Source organism: Cebidichthys violaceus, unplaced genomic scaffold (genome assembly GCF_023349555.1).
Source record: "Cebidichthys violaceus isolate CVI_PGR_0920_01 unplaced genomic scaffold, fCebVio1.0.p SCAF_7, whole genome shotgun sequence".
Classification (NCBI taxonomy): Eukaryota; Metazoa; Chordata; class Actinopteri; order Perciformes; family Stichaeidae; genus Cebidichthys; species Cebidichthys violaceus.
The window spans coordinates 368,869-385,756 of record NW_027176927.1 but is presented as its reverse complement, the minus strand read 5'-3'; the positions used below and the strand labels follow the sequence as shown (position 1 = coordinate 385,756).

At 42.8% G+C, this 16,888-nt stretch overlaps 3 protein-coding genes across 3 annotated transcripts; 1 reads left to right on the top strand and 2 right to left on the bottom strand.

Moving 5' to 3' along the window:
* Positions 1–150: 150 nt before the first annotated feature.
* On the bottom strand, positions 151–3,728 carry pkdc (protein kinase-like domain containing). The gene is made up of 3 exons (XM_068735643.1): positions 3,564–3,728; positions 2,574–2,962; positions 151–2,153 (listed from the first exon to the last, which is right to left on the bottom strand). Exons 2-3 carry the CDS (start codon positions 2,948–2,950, stop codon positions 1,562–1,564), a joined length of 969 nt encoding a protein of 322 aa, XP_068591744.1. The 5' UTR covers positions 2,951–2,962; positions 3,564–3,728; the 3' UTR covers positions 151–1,561.
* A 3,612-nt stretch (positions 3,729–7,340) lies between these two features.
* ankmy2a (ankyrin repeat and MYND domain containing 2a) lies at positions 7,341–13,058 on the top strand. The gene is made up of 10 exons (XM_068736176.1): positions 7,341–7,520; positions 7,817–7,881; positions 9,435–9,573; positions 9,669–9,767; positions 10,025–10,185; positions 10,711–10,925; positions 11,061–11,196; positions 11,326–11,454; positions 11,586–11,715; positions 12,062–13,058. The coding sequence occupies exons 1-10, from the start codon at positions 7,454–7,456 to the stop codon at positions 12,181–12,183; spliced, it is 1,263 nt and encodes a 420-aa protein (XP_068592277.1). The 5' UTR covers positions 7,341–7,453; the 3' UTR covers positions 12,184–13,058.
* A 191-nt stretch (positions 13,059–13,249) lies between these two features.
* Positions 13,250–15,989, bottom strand: LOC137891519 (leucine-rich repeat-containing protein 72). Its single transcript, XM_068736177.1, has 8 exons — positions 15,842–15,989; positions 14,801–14,869; positions 14,645–14,706; positions 14,471–14,543; positions 14,325–14,406; positions 14,018–14,131; positions 13,830–13,889; positions 13,250–13,644 (listed from the first exon to the last, which is right to left on the bottom strand). Exons 2-8 carry the CDS (start codon positions 14,813–14,815, stop codon positions 13,529–13,531), a joined length of 522 nt encoding a protein of 173 aa, XP_068592278.1. The 5' UTR covers positions 14,816–14,869; positions 15,842–15,989; the 3' UTR covers positions 13,250–13,528.
* Positions 15,990–16,888: the final 899 nt, after the last annotated feature.

The following is a 16,888-nucleotide window of genomic DNA, read 5'->3' as shown; positions in this document are numbered from 1 at the left end:
ACAACAGCTGATCTGGGACAACGGATCCGGTAAGAGAAACCAGAAGGACCAGTCGAGGAAGTAGTCTGATGATCCCTCCTCTGTTTGGTTAATACATTACTTCAGATTATTTTCCTCCTCACTCAAATAAAGTAACACAGATTTGAAAATATCATCTTTTTATTTTTGATTTATTCCTCTTTTTGTTGTAGTTCTTGTCCATGCCTAGTGATTAATACAGTTATAAGAGATGATGGTATCTTAATTACAAGCACTTTTTTAATCATATGATAATATTGTATGAAGAAGGATAAACACATGTAATAACAGATTTTAGACATATGATACATTATAATTACTTTCAGAGCATTCATTGGGAATTGATTTGGACTTAATATATATTTTATCAACAATAAATATAGTTAATTGTACTTTTATAGTTCTACATGTTCTCTACTCATACACACAAGCCACTTTCTAAAATCAAATATAGAAATGATCCCTCTGAATCCTGAGTATTGTGTCATACTGGCACAATTCTACATTTATTCTATGAATGCGTTTAATATATATATATATATATATATATATATATATATATATATTCTTTTATTGATGTATTTGATATGTTATGTGATACTAAGAAAAGAGATGTTAATCTTTATTATGGGGGAAATGATCTGGATGTCTCTATATTTTTAAATCCTCTAATTGTATATGGTAAGTGTTTCGTATCCACAAATGCAAATGTTGTGAAAGGAAACCCAATATGTACCAGCTGTCAAGCATGACATGAAACTGTTCAGTGAATCACTAGAAGCACCGACAGTTCAGATAATAAGTCACCTTTTTTAAGTTATATACGTACTGTACGTAATGTAACCCTTTTCCTCTTGTTACTAATTGTATTCCTCAGCTTCTTCGTCGCGTTTCATGAGCAGTGAATATTATATAGACCTTTTCAAACAGCATACATATTCTAAGTGGACGCCCTTTGTTTTAAACCATTTCTAGGTTTTATTTCCTGTTGCAATGTTCATGGCATTTTTACACAGGTGGGTTAAGTAATAATCAAGCTAATTATTTATTCATAAGGCAGAATGTACAAAAACACCACCTAGTCATTACCATAAAGCTATTAATATGCATCCAAATGTGAGAAAGATCGATCTATCTATCTATCTATCTATCTATCTATCTATCTATCTATCTATCTATCTATTACTAGAAAATGATCTCACCAATCCTTATAACTAACAATCATTTGGTGAATCTTTTCTTTTAATTTTATTCCTGATTTATTTACGTTTATGTTTTATTCTACTGCTAAACCGTCCTGCAGCACTGAATTCCTTTCTGGTTCCCAGCATTCATATTTTAACTTCACATAATGACGCATCCAACCAAAATGTGTGGATTAACGAGGCCAAGTCAGAAAAGTTTGCATGCTTCTCTGTACACAGGTGTTTGTGGCTGCTGTAATGTTTTACATATACAGATTTTCAGTTTCAAACCGGTCTACTCTCAGCCACGCGCTCAGTTCTCTGGTTGTCTGAAGGTAAAAAAAAGAAGTGTTTTTTGTTTACAGTTTCAGTTGGCGGAGGACCTCCTTGGTCAACTGTTTACTGTACCGGTTGATCTTCCAGTGTCCGGGCTTCCATCCCAGCAGAAAGCGATGAAAGTCCGTCCACGCGAACGCAAACATCTCCCTCCACTCTTTCTCCAGGGCAAAGGCGTCCACGTCTTTCTTCACCGCTCGCTTTAACTCGGTGAAATAGTAGTCCAGCAGGCCCGGTACCCTCTTCTCACACTCCCTCTCCTCCATGCAGCTTCCTAAGAAATACGCAACATCTTTTATCCCGCAGCCCCCTCCCACGTACTGGAAGTCCACAGCCACCACGTCCCCTCCGCTCTGCGAGAAACAGAAGTTGGCTAACTTGGGGTCTCCGTGAACGATGGTCTTGAAGAGACACCCGTTGAGTTTGTCGTTGATGTCGCCGGCCGCTGCTTTGAGCTCGGCGTCGTCCATGGCCTCCAGCTCATCCGGACGGGTCTCCAGGTGCCAGTAGGTGCCGATGGGCCACAGGCCCTCTGGCGTCACGCCCAGGAAGAGAGCATGGAAGTGGGCAAGCCAGCTGAGACAAGCCTTTATTTCTCTGTCCTTCACGGTGGTCCTATGAAGACAAACAACAAACTGTTATTCATCCGGCATGGAATGTCTTCCTCTTCTCCATGGAAAACAAGTCTTAAAACTCACAATTTTACACTTGTTCAAAATATATATTTAACACATAAGTGACTGAATACAATATGTGTATATATATATATATATATATATATATATATATATATATATATATAAATATATATATACACACACACACACATACATATATATATATATATATATATATATATACACACACACACACACACACACACACACACACACACATATATATATATATATATATATATATATATATATATATACACACATACATACATACATACATACATACATATATATATATATATATATATATATATATATATATACACACACACACACACATATTTACATACATACATACATAACCCTTCTCTGATCATAACCCGCCACGTCCAGATCCTCCAGCACCATCAGCATCTCCTCTCCATGCGAACAAGCAGCCAGGCAGGCGGGAGTCCGACAGCTCCGATCGGTGGAATAGTTCCGGTAGAAGTGCGCCTCCACCTGGAAGGATCTCACTTTACGCGCGTGGGATCGATCCGTGTTCCGGCCGCCGGGGTGCATGGCCTCCTCCGGAAACTTGACGTGCTTGACGACCACAGACGGCCGGTCGCAGCCCTCCAGATGCAGCCGGACGATCTCACCGTAGCCGCCCCACAGCGTCTGGATCTTCGCAGCGACGCGCAGGGAGGACGCAGCGCACGCCCGCAGGATGAGGTCCTGGTGCTCCGGATTCATTTCCAGTCGGGGCTGAAGAGCGAAGAGGAGGAGGCGTGTTAAGAACATCAAGTACATCAACATACTTGTACTTTACTTGTGTATCTCCATTCTATGCAGCTTTATACTTCTACTTTTTACTTCACTTCCTTTCTCTGACAGCTTTAGTTACTCTTCAGAATACAATTGTAATCATCTACCTGTTCACTGAACACCTTGTATCTCCAGATGTGTTGATTTTTAATTAGATTTCCCCCCCCTTTATAATCTGGAGGATGAAGTGCGATGAGAAAGCTACTCCCTAAACTAAATAAACTCTTTAATAATCCTCTTTGATCAGCTGTAAAGTTCATCGTTCTTCTGACAAAAGGACTTTTTAGAGATACGTGTTTCTCAATACGAGAACAATATGATGATATTACAGACCATGATGCATTGCTGTAGATTAAACTACCCAAAAGTATATAAACAAGTTCGACATCTACAACATTAAAATGCAACATACACATTCATGCAGCAGCAATATGAATCTAGAAATATCAATAGCAAAACTCTGACAACTACTACAAACTACTGCACAGTCAATACTTTCATTTTGAAGTACATTTTGCTGATAATACTTGCATACTTTTACCTTGAACGCAGGGCTTTGACTTGCAGAAAAAAAAAAAACAGCCTTTATTTATGTTTCCTGTTCACACATTCAGTGGAGGCTGCTGTGACGTATAACTTGTAACAATATCTGTCTCAAATATGCCAAAACGCTGCAGAAACACCAACGCTGTATTTTTTGACTTCCTGCTTTTATGTCAGATAACAGAAAGTATTCTCCACAGCCTTCCGTGTGACGCTTAAAGCTACAGAGTAAAGAGAGCTAAATGAACACTGCTGCCACCTGCTGGTCTGGAGTGCAGCAGCAGCAGCAGCATGTGGTCCCTCTGATCGTGACTAATGGAGACCTTCAGGGCTTGGACACGTGTTTGGACGCTGTGTGAGGTAAAAGGAGCCGCGTTCTTTTTTTTACTGGTAGCTGCAGCTGCCCTTAGAAAGTGCGCACTGTTTCACGCAGCATGTATTCAATTGGGACACACTACTTCCTCGTAACATGGCACCTTGAACCCTCTTGCCTATGTACCTGCCTCGCAAAGGATTGTGGGTCAGAATAGCCAGAAAAAAACATGCTGGCCCAATCCCAATGTCCTACCCCCCCCCCCCCCCCCCCCCCCCCCCCCACCTGTTAAGTGGTTAAAAACACTCATAGTGATGAATATTATATGTTGCAAAATGTTTACTTGTAGAAGTGTTAGACCAAAAGAAAAGTTATGATCGATGTGTTGAGGAAAGTGTAATATGAGACTTTTCAGAGACTCTTGGGAGACAAAAGATTGCGTTTCTCCGGGGATTTGCCAGTTTTGATGTTACAGCTAGACTGGGCAACGCCAGGCTGTTGTGTGGAGCATATCAGACCTCTAGAGACTGTAAGGGCTTTAAATGGTGTAAATACTAATGGGACAGCACTTTGCTGCAACATATCACGTTATTATGACAACGTCAAAAATATGATGTATAATTGTGAGCATTTATTTGAACTTTTTACTCCCTGATTTGAACGTCTTCCAGGCTCTGTCCTCACAGGATGAGGGGTACTTTCAGGCCGATGGCTTGCACGCTGCAAAATGTGACGCGATGTCGTAGATCATCCTGGTATTTTGGGCATTCTGCATTTGACATACTATGTATTGGGACGTACTACATCTTTTGATGGCATACATGGTAGTTTGGGTATCGGTGCATGCCAGACTGAAAACTAGAAGTGAGTTTCTATAGTTTAGTCCGCTGATTTGGCGAAACGGTGGAAGTGACACACGGCTCACGGAGGCAGTTCAGACACTTTCTATAGCGCCTGTCTGAATGCTGCAAACTGCCAAATCTTAGTCAAATTAGAACTAAGTCCTATTTTTAAATAAGCGTGACTCACACTTTCCAAGGAGGGTCTCAATTCAATTTATTCTGTACAGCCCAAAATCACAAATTTTGAACAGGAAAAACTCCCCCCAAAAAAACCTTTAAAACCCTAAATACAGGCTTTAGAAATAATAATAATAATTGTGAAGATTAATAATTGTATCTTTGTTTAAATCTTTTGGAGATTTAGTCATAAAGATCTTGATTTTGTGACTTGATGCTGTTGTGGTTTATTGATACGGGGCCTCTTTACAAGACAACACCTGCTATTAAGAACATTATTAACAACCAATTAATCCGATTAAAACAAAGTAATTGCCACCCGGTGAACATGGTTCGTAATCCATCTTTATAATCATTATTATTACAGTCTTTAATATCTAAAATAGTTTTAAACGTCTCTTGTTTGCAGTGTTTCTTGTGCTTTAGCGTATACAGTCCTGAAGGTTGAAATACTCATCTGTGTCATTCAAAGGGATTAGACTGAAGTTTGCATTTGTCTCGATTCAGAGTCTTAAAATGTTTTACATGCAGAGGAAGAAACATTTGCACAGAGCGGATGTAGAGTTTCCACTTCAAGGGTGGGTTGAGTTTAATGCAACGCTCCACGGAGTGACGAATACTCACCAGACACAAGTCACAGGTAAGTCTAGAAACGTTCTCTGACATTCTCTAGGCCCGAAAAGGTCCAACGAGCTCATCTTCAATGATACCGGCTAGTTGGACCTTTTTCGGGTTGTAGATGAACTCAAAATCGACTCCCAAACCTGCTGGCAGTTTTTAGAAGACACTTTCTTCAAGCAGTGGTACAGGAAGAGGTCTGCATCTTTCAAGAAGACCATGATTTTTATGCTCCACTGCATGCATCCAAGTACTCCACTGCGTGGCCAGCCAATAGAGGCCTTAATTAAAGATGAAGGAATAATGACATGGTCCCCTTCCTCACCTGAACTAAACCCTATTGAGAACTATTGGGCCCTTCTTAAAACGGGAGACTTACGGTGAAGGAAAACAGTCCACCCGTCAACAGATCAAGAAACTGACAGAAGCCATGAATGGAAGGCTTATTACTGTTGGTCACTGATTTTCATTTTTAAATGTCAGGAATGTTTATTTGTAAAATGTGAGTTTGTTCATTATTCTCACTTTAACAGATGAAAATAAACAAGTGAGATGGGAACATTTTCGTTTTTTTCTTTAGTTGCCCATTAATTGTGCACACATAGATATTCTCCTAAGAAAGACAAACCCTCACTTTTACTTTCTTAAATATTCAGGTTCGAGGTGTATTAACGTTTTGGATTGACCGAGAGTCACTGTAGTTGTTCGATAATAAAATGAATCCTCAAAAATACAACCTGCCTAATAAATGTGCTTGCAGCGTAAAATGCAAAACCATAGTCATGTATTGCAGTTACATAACATTCGGCAAACAAACTAAGCTATTGCTGAGAGTTGAGATCAGCGACTGCTGATAAGGTGAGTAATGTGGTTTAGATTAACGCCTGTTTATTGCCAGATGCAGCATCGGGTTGGACAAATGAACATAAACCTAGGATCTGGATAAGGCACTTGGGTTGGTTGTTTTATGACATTATACTGTCAAATCAGGAATATTGCCATACTTAACTAAATGCAGCTGACTTGTGCTTTTTATATTCTGCTATAACAATACGTTTTGACAAAAAAGAAATTGCCAAATGATAAATCACCTTCTTGTGTTAATCAGAATTCAAATTTAGAAGATGAAGATGAAGATTCTCTGCCAGGGAGCAGAGAGCAACCACAGAACCACAGAACCACATACAGTGTTGTACTATATGCAGACTGACAGGCTGATGTAACAATGTATTTAAAAGCTGTGCTTCCCAAACCAGTGCCTAAGCTTACCCAGTGTTTAACAACAATTAAAGTTCACACACACACACACACACACACACTTCATATTCATTGAATGTTACCCCAAAGAGAGAGCTATTATTAATACTATTACAAATCTATTCAAAATGCTGGGGTTCTATTAGAAAAAAAGCTTCTATTAGAATGTGTCTCTTTCTCGTGATACGCAGACAAACACTGATTATTAATCTGGGTATAAATATGTGTGAAGACTGGACAATAAGGATGACACCTTCTCACCTGTTGTCCACGTTTAAGAGCTTCACATTTCAGAATGAACTTTCGAGACTTCTGTGGAACTGGTTATTTCAGCGACACAACAGGGGGGGGGGGTGTCTTATTTTTATTTGTTATGATTTGTGCGTCTTTGTCGTAAGTAAGTATGATTTACCCTGCATATATACCTCAATATGGTTTAATTTAACTATTTAAAAAACATCTGCTTCAATCTACCGGACTCAAATGTGAAGTGTGTTTTTTGTCTGTAGTTTAGTACACCCCTGCTAACACGCACGCAGTGGTACATTCCAAATGACAGCTAGCTCCATGCTCGAGCGCCAGCTAGACTGCCAGTGCACACAGAAAAGCCGTCTTTTAACCAACAACGTCGCGTTTTTATTCGTGCCGTTGTAGCCCAATTTCTAACTATTGACCACCAACATGTCCACACCTAAGAAGGGAGACTTGTCTCCAAGCGAGAAGGAGTTGTTTGAGGTTATCACTGCAGGTAAGCCTCTTCGGCTAATGCTAATCCCTCGAGAACCACCACACAGGGAGCTAGCTCTCGTTAGCTTGTACGCTAACGTTAGCTGGTTTATATTGTGATAGCTTCTGATAGCTTGAAGCTGTGAACTTAACTTGTATTCACATGCCTGTTTTTCTCGCTGTAGCGTCATAAAAGTGTGTATTTTGTAACGGTGACATTATGATGACTAAAACGTTGAAGAATCTCAGAAAATGAACTGCATAAACAGCTTGGTGTTTGTATTTATAATGCAATAATACAGATTTTTATACATTTAGGAAATGTTCAAGAGGCCTCGAGGCTGCTGGGCTGCAAGGATGTTCGAGTCAACTGCTTGGATGAGGTAACTCTTACAGCACGTGGACACATCGGATGACAACATTAATTTCTCCCACTTCACATGTTTCAAGTATTTTTGTCTCGTGCACAACAATTACAATCTTAGATCTCAGGCTTCCTCCAACAATGCTCATTAACTGTTGCCTATCATGCATCAGACATATAAGATAACGTATATAAAATATGATTATGATAATATGTAAAGTAACAGGGATGAAGTAGTCATAATGTCATAGATAGTTTCAGTTTTAGTTTATTTGCACAAGTAACAAAACACGACAGAAACATGAAGCGTTAAATAATTGTGCTGGTGAAATAGAAGATTAACCACATTTTCTAATGTTATGTAATTATAGTTTTGATTTTTGAGACTCTCAGATTAGTTATGAGGCAGAAGAATCAAACAGGAATTAACCTGCTGTGTCCTCAAGAAGTCCTTTTACACTGCTAGTATTTAATATGCTGCAAGGTAGGTTTTTAATCCGTTTACAAGGTTTTGGACTGCACCACACATCTCCCGGTTCGTCCTGCAGCAACAATGCATCGCTTAAACTGAACGTTTTATCCGTCTGTTTTCTTATAACGTTCTCATGTTGTCCTGCGCCGGACGATCCGACAGCTCTTATAAAGTGAGGCCTGTATTCATTCTGAGCAACAACATTGGCTTTCATCTGTGACTCGAATGTAGGCGAGAGAACCTCATCAGATCCTTGAGCTCTTCCCTTTTGTTCGGGGACATGTGTGTGGGACAAGAGGACTCGCGAGTCAGCGCTCTGGAGGGCTTTACAGGACGCCCTTCATGTCCTCCCTTGTCCCTTCTGTCACAGTCAGCTGTTTGAAGCAGATGTTCTGTTAAGTGCGGGAGTCTGTTGACTGCTTGTTGCTCGTTTTCCTGTTCGCATAAGAAGAGGAGTGTACCTTTTCATGTCTGAACGCTTTTGGAAAGGTTGAAAGAAACTCAGTCAGAATGTAAAAATAAAGAGGAAAAAAGGTAGAAAGCTCAGTTTAAAGGTAGGTCTCACATTAAGGAACAGGCAACGCATGTAGAGGTGAAAGAAGTATTGGATCTGCAGAATTTGAAATGGAGTCAATGGAGCGCCGGTGGAAAGGAAAGCGGCTCTTGTACGTTGCGTAATCTAGTATCTTATTTCATAACTATTAACTGGTTAGTTGCCGGTTAGTGGGTGTCGGTCTATCAAAAGCTGAATCAACGGAAACTGACATCCCTACAATTGATTAACTGCACACATTTAAATCTCGGGTTCCAGCTTCTCCAGTGAGAGCTTTGCTGCTGCCTTCTATCTCCTATCATTCATATGATATCTTCAACATGTAAACTGATTATCTTCAGTTGTTTTTTTTGTGAAACACAAGACAAATGTAACAATGCGATTAATTGAGAAAAGAGTGGACAGATTAATGACAAATGAAAGCAATTCTTCGTGTCTCGTTAGGAAAGGGGAAACGGTATCCAACATGTTTGGCAAGTGTCTTTATTTGATATTTTGTGTCAAAGTGAGATTGTGTGTCTGAGCTTTGCTTTGCTCTGGTCCACAGTACGGGATGACCCCTCTGATGCACGCTGCTTACAAAGGAAAGGCCGACATGTGCAAGCTGCTGCTGCAACACGGGGCGGACGTGAACTGCAACGAACACGAGCACGGATACACGGCGCTGATGTTTGCTGGCCTGTCAGGTTGGAGCTGAGCACCTGATTTAAAAAAAAAAATCTCATCCCCTCCCCCCCTCTGTGTGTGCGTGTTGTGACTCCTCCTCCTCCTCTGGCTGCAGGTAAGACCGACATCACGTGGATGATGCTGGACGCCGGGGCGGAAACAGACGTGGTCAACTCTGTAGGAAGGACCGCCGCACAGATGGCCGCCTTTGTCGGTACGTCCGTTTGTGACGTGATCGGTGTTGTTGAGCCTTGTCTCGTCACACACACACACACACACACACACACACACACAGCACTTCTAGTACCTGGGTCCTCTTAATACACAACTTGTTTGGCTCCAACTGGTCTCAAGTTTGTTAAAATGCTGCAATCCTTTGCAAGTCGTAAGTCGACAATTTTGAGTCGTGTGGGAAAGAAATGAACCTTCTCTTCTTCTTTTCTTTTTTTTCTTTTTTTCCCTCCTCCGCAGGGCAACACGACTGCGTCACGGTGATCAACAACTTCTTCTCCCGGGCCAGACTGGACTACTACACCAAGCCTCAGGGTTTGGAGAAGGAACCCAAGCTGCCGCCCAAACTGTCCGGACCTCTCCACAAGGTCATCATGAGCACCAACCTGAACCCCGTCAAGGTAGGACACCGCTGGACAGGGGGGAGAGGCTTAATAGCAATTGTGCTGTAAATATTTACAATAATGGTTATTATGGTAATACCTTTTTATTCGTATACAAAGTGCTTCGACAGACAAAGCAAAGGCAATAAAACGGAAAGGTCCAACTACAGCAAGATGGACTAAGGTACAAATGATTAAACTGTCCTCCAGTAGATGACTCAATAACACTAATCGATGCAATGTTCTTATTGCAAAACAAATAAACAAGTCATCAGAGAACGAATCAGCTGCTGCAGTGATTTTAGAACCAGCATGCTTTAGGGCTTCTTGGGTCTTGCGCCACACACTACATGAGGCTCCATTTGTGCCCAAAATACACGACTACGAACGTCTTTGTACAGTAACGCCTCCTGTTCCAGCTGAGAAGGGGAGCTCTACCGATTTTACACATCGAGTGTGTTTACAAGTCTGGGGGGGTGGGGGGCATGAAGCCTTTTTATGGCTCCAGAATGGAGGTTGACGAGCGTCTCCTGCGTCGTGCAGATGGTGATGCTGGTGAAGGAGAACCCCCTGGTGGCCGAGGTGGAGGCTCTGGAGAAATGCCGCCGGGTGATGGAGCTCATCTGCGAGAAGTGCATCAAGCAGCAGGACATGAACGAGGTGCTGGCCATGAAGATGCACTACATCAGCTGCGTGCTGGGAAAGTGTGCGTCCTTCCTCAAGGACCGCGAGGACAAGCTGGACGGCCTCATCAAGAGGTATTTACCGACTCATTGTAACGGGCTTAAAAAGCCAAATTGGGTGATGTTGTGATGCCGCTTTAAGTTTCCTACTTCAAGACTAAGCTGAGAGGAGCCTGACTGGAGCTGTGTGTCTGTTCCCCCGTCCTGCAGCTTGCTGAAGGGCCGGGACAGAGACGGCTTCCCCGTGTACCAGGAGAAGTTCCTCAGAGAATGCATCCGCAAGTTCCCGTACTGTGACGCCACTCTGCTGCAGCAGCTGGTGCGGAGCATCGCCCCCGTGGAGATCGTGAGTCCGGAAGCACTTTAGCCGCTCCTCGGTAGAGCCGAAACACGAGTCTCATCTCGACGTAAAGGTTCCGCGTTAGTGTCTTAGTTGTGCGACGCCTGATCGTCGTTTTTCTTTCTGCGCTTGCAGGGTAACGACCCCACGGCTCTGTCGGTGCTGACTCAGGCCATCACCGGTCAGGTCGGCTTCATGGACGCGGAGTTTTGCACCTCGTGCGGCGAGAAGGGCGCCGAGAAGAGATGCTCCGTCTGCAAGATGGTGAGCGTCGTGACGACAGAATCTGCTATTCGCGTGTAAAGAGTGTTTGGGCTTTTCTTTTCTTTTTCTTTTTTTTTTTACCGCCTGTGGCTGGTAATTATCACATGACTCTATTTGTCTTCCGGCGCTAGGTGATCTACTGCGGTCAGGCCTGTCAGAAGATGCACTGGTTCACCCACAAGAAGGTTTGCAAGACGCTCCAAGAGCAGAGAGAGAAGCAGGAGGCGGAGTCGGCCAAGCTGAGGATGCAGCAGAGCAAAGGTGCTTTCACCCGTCTAAGACGTGACCATTTTGTCCATTGTTTATGGAATTTTTTTAATTTTTTTTTTAAACGATGCACTGCCTGAATTTTAAATGACACAAAAGCTTATTCGCACAAATCAGCTTCTCAGGAGGAAGAACAGTGAAACTTACCACCATGAAACTTCCTCCGTTTACCACTTCCATTAAGACAATTTGAATGAACAAAATGAGGCGTTATCTAATGGTAACCTTTGTGTGTGTCAGTAGATTTCTCCTAAATTCACCAGAGTAAAGTAGTAAAATGAAATGGATCACAGACGTCTTGTTTCAGTCACACTAAACGGTGTCGTCTCTGTGTTTTCAGAGGAGAGTGAAGCCGTGCGGGACGCCTCAGACTCCATGCAGGAGCTCTCGGTGGAGCCCGGCAGTGAGGCCCCCTCCTCAGAAACCTCCAGCCCTCCTCCCATCCCGACTGCTGACAAGTGAGCGGGCCTGAAGGAAGGAAGGAAGGAAGGAAGGAAGGAAGGAAGGAAGGACGGACGGACGGACGGACGGACGGACGGACGGACGGACGGAGAGACGGACAGACAGAGAGAGAGAGAGAGAGAGAGAGAGAGAGAGAGAGAGAGAGAGAGAGAGAGAGAGAGAGAGAGAGAGAGAGAGAGAGAGAGAGAGAGAGAGAGAGAGAGAGCTGACTGGCTCTGAGACTGAAAGCCAGACGGACCGGCCGGAGACCAGAACCCATATTTATTACCCACCTGAGACTGTCTCAAAGGTCCGATGCCACGGCGGTCATCTCTTTGTTTTCTACGTTTCAAATTTCCCAGATGGTTTCATGATATGTGAAGAGTTGCTGTGTTTGTGGTAGAGGCCTCATGCGATGAGCTTAACGGTTCCCATCGACGATGGAACGCAACTTTTGCCTTAACAAACTGTAGCAACCTGTGCAGGACAGACGTGACTGTGCAGCCAGTCAGAGCGGCGGATTGTCTGCTGGCTACTCCATTAGTTATTGGGATGTTTTTGTTTTTTTAAGACTGTTAGCGGAAGGCAAGGCTGCACAATATTGACCAAACATGTATATTTTTGAAACATAAACATGAATTAAATTACCGTTACCTGATAGATGACAATAACGCTCGCGATTTTCTCGGTTTATTTTGATCGAACCGACTGGTTTTGTTTCATCTACTGTACTGTTTTTAGTAAGGTTTAACGCTAACTCTAGTCTGAGCTTTGCTGAGCCTCACTGTTGAGCTTTCTGTTTTATTGCCTTCGCTTCTGCTGCTTTGTCAAAGCACGTTGTAAACACTGTTTTTAAAGGTGCTGTATAAATAAAGTTATTATCATGATTTTCCTAACTGAACCAAAATGAAAATTGTTCTTTGCACCCCAAAATGCGACGTCATCGGTTGATGGAGCCTCTGTGTGTGAACACCAACATCGTAGTCGTGTGGTTTTGATAGTCTTTCTGTTATTGTGCAGCCTGACTGGACAGATGTTTGTCCTGACTGGACAGATGTTTGTCCTGACTGGACAGATGTTTGTCCTGAACACACCGATCATCATCTCCAACGTTAAATAAAGACCAGCTTCATCAGAGTGATCACATTGGTTTTAATGTCTCTGAACGCATCACGTTGTTTACAGCAGGTCCTATTCGTAATGTACTGATAGATACTGAATACAGTCAACTGTCACTGGACTAGTTTGGTACTATAGAACCCTTCAGAACATGACGTGAAGTATGATTGGAGAATGTTCAGATAACTGATCGTACACAGCAGACCGCAGAGTTCTTAATCTACTGCAAACACTTTGTTTTCACTGTTTAATGACTCGAGGACCACGATGTTGCCCGTCTGCCGAAGGCCACAGACTGGAGGACGCGATGGCGCTCCTGGCTGAACATCTGGAAGGACCTCCTCCTCTCTGCCGGCTTCACATCTGGCAACACGACAGAAAACAATCTGTCAAATGTAACAATGCAGGCCGGACACACACACACACACACACACACACACACACACACACACACACACACACACACACACACACACACACACACACACACACACACACACACGTAGAAGTCTGTGACGGGTCGGACGCGCGTGTCCCTGAGATCTTACCTTTCCCATCTAAAAGCTGGATGGAGGGCAAGCGGTGGATCACGTGGAGCCGATATCCATCTTCATGGGAGATGGGATTTAGGGAAAAAGCTGCAAAGTGTTTCTGTGATTTGTTGGATTCTTTTCTTTTTTTTTTTTTTTTTTTGTTGTGTAATCTTGGTGGACTTTTAAATGGTCTCATCACTCACTCGCAGTCCGGAGCTGCTGCATCCTCCTGAGCTCGTGCGTGGTGTCCTCCAGCCCTCTGATCTGGTTGTTGTGGAGGAGAAGAAGTCTCAGGCAGGTCAGGTGGTTTAGGGCCCCTTGCATGAGAAACCAGGGAGGCTCAGATATTAAAATAAAATAAAATAAACATTAAAAAAACAGAAGTGCGAGACATTTATTTCCCCGGCTTTAGTTCCCCCTGCATGTCCAGGGATTCAAACCAACAACCTCTCAGCCAGAGTGAGGTTTTAACTTCATGACATCTTCACAGGAGAAATAAAAAGAACTCACCAGAAATAGACCCGATGTTGTTGTTGTGGAGGTGAAGTTCGGTCAAGCAGCAGTTGAGGGAACGGCAGCTGAGCTCTCTGATCTAAATGAAGTTTAAAATAAATGAGTTTTTAAACTTTAAATAAACAAGCGGCTCGACGGAAGACTACCTTGTTGTTATTCAGCCACAAGCTCCTCAGAAAGGGAAATCTTGACAAGTCAGGGACGCTGGTGAGTTTTCTGTTCAGCGAAACAGACAACATGTCAATCATCAATCACTCTTCTTTGTTTCAGTACCACAGATACATTTGTTTTAAATGGCCCCAAAAAAAGTGTCTTACTTTGTGGCAAGGCAGAGTTTGCAAACGTCGACGTCCCTCCTCATTCCAGACTCCTCCATGTCCTGTATTTATGAGAGAGAAGAAGAAACCACAGATTAAGAAGTGATTCTTTTTAAATCTGGGCTTTTAAAAGTGTTTGAGAGGAAGCCGTCTAACCTCCGCCTCCTCCATTGTCCGTCACCTTTTTGGGTTCTCACACCTGTTGCCAGGAAACTCCATGTTGTGCTTAAAATCCAAACAAAACAAAAGAAATTCTTCTGTTATTTCATGGATATAACAGTGTTATGCAAATTATTTCTTCTTCTATGCATTGATTGTGGAAAATGTTCATGTTTTTACTGTTAAATCTGGCGCAGATTAGTGATTAAATGACTAACATTGATCTGCAGGGAAGGCAAATATCCAGCAGAGGGCAATGTTTTACCAAAATAAAAGAAGAAACGAAGTCAGTTTAGTTTTGGTTCGCAGCTTTATTTATTCACATTGCGGTTCCTAATAATGTGCAATGGACTCCCAAAAGAATGTATCTTCATCCTCACTGTCGGTACATTTACTGAAGCACGGAATTTAATTTGGTTTGATTTTATTTTGAGTTTGGGAAACTTTTCCTTCAGCTAGATTTCAGAGGGAAATCATAACATAGTTTTATGTTTCATAACAACTGTAGTAACTTGTCACTGCTTTGAGTTCAACGTATCGGGGAATACACTTAATCCCATTATCTCCGAGAGCGCGGTGAGAAGATATACTCTTATGTAGAAATACTCTGTTACAAGTAAAAGTACTGCATTTAAGATATCCTTAAAGGTGCAGTGTGTAGATTTGGCATCTTGTTGTTTTACAACCAAATGAAACTTCTCCCACGAATCAAGCGAGAAAGTAGAACTTTTGGTGTCCGATGTGAAAAACGCAAATGTCCCTCTCTGGAGCCGGTGATGGGTTTGTCTGTTCTGGGCTTCCGTAGAAACATGGCGGCCAGAGGAACCGCTCCGTATGTAGCTACGAAGGGCTCGTTCTAAAGTACCAGAAAACATCACATGACGCACTCAAGAAAACGTATTAATATCATATATCTGATATTTGATATAAAGGTATCAAATAAATGTAGAGGAGTAGAAAGTACAACCTTTGCCTCAGAGATGTTGTGAAATAGGAGTATAAAGCAGCAGAAAATGAAAAAATACTCAAGTAAAGTACCTCAAAATTGTACTCAAGTACAGTACTTTTGTATGCACCATGAGAGTATTTGTTGGTAGTGATGGTGGTAAAAGTACCACCGTTTGTCTTATCACTCTCAGGGAACACGGCCCTCCATCCGCTGGGATCTTTTCCAAACTCTGAGACGTCGGTGACCTTTTCTTTCTTTCTTTGTTCCAGGTGTTGTGCATTCCTTTTGTTCCCCCTCCGGTCGACCCCCCCTGCCACACCTCCCATTGCTGCATGTGGGCGCTTCCTGATCACGCTCCCCTCTCTCCCTCTCCACGCTGCTTGTCAATATGGCCATTAACCCAGCCACCTTTCATTTCCCATGAGGGTTAGGGGGCCGCCGAATTCCCTGCTGCTGAGTTTCTCTGCTGCCGAGGGCACAACAGAGGGAGCCCTATCATATTCGCCCCTCCGCATTCATTGAAACCCGGTCCCATGAGAAGCTCAGAGGGGCGTCGAAGTGTCAGAAGAGCCGGCCGTGTTGCCCTTTTATTTTCCGTCGGAAGTGGAGTGAATGAGCCTCTGGTGCTCCTGTTTGAGGACAAACAATGAGAGAGGAAACAATAACACAAACCGTGACGTTTAATGACAGACTGGCTTCACCTGCTGGGGAGATTTAATCCCATCCGAGTCAAGAATCACATGTATTAAAGGGTCTCCATATGATATTCACTGCAGTAATATAGCAGCAGACAACTAGTATGCTATGTAAATATATAGTGGAGTAACGTGAGCAGAGAAAAAACGCTCCCTCTGTGTGCTTTGTTATCACAGCTTCAGGTGCTTTGTTGACATAGGCGGGCCGGCTGTTCATGCTTTTAGTGCATGTTAGTGCATGTTAGTGCACGTGAGCGTGCCTGACTTGCTAGCTCTTGGCCGCTGCGCTTATACGCAGGTTTGAAGAAGTTTGCACTGTTTGTACTGTTTGCACCATTAGCACTATTTGAACTGTTTGCATTGTTTGCACTGTTTGCACTGTTAGCACCATTTGCACCGTTTGCACCATTAGCACTATTTGAACTGTTTGCATTGTTTGCA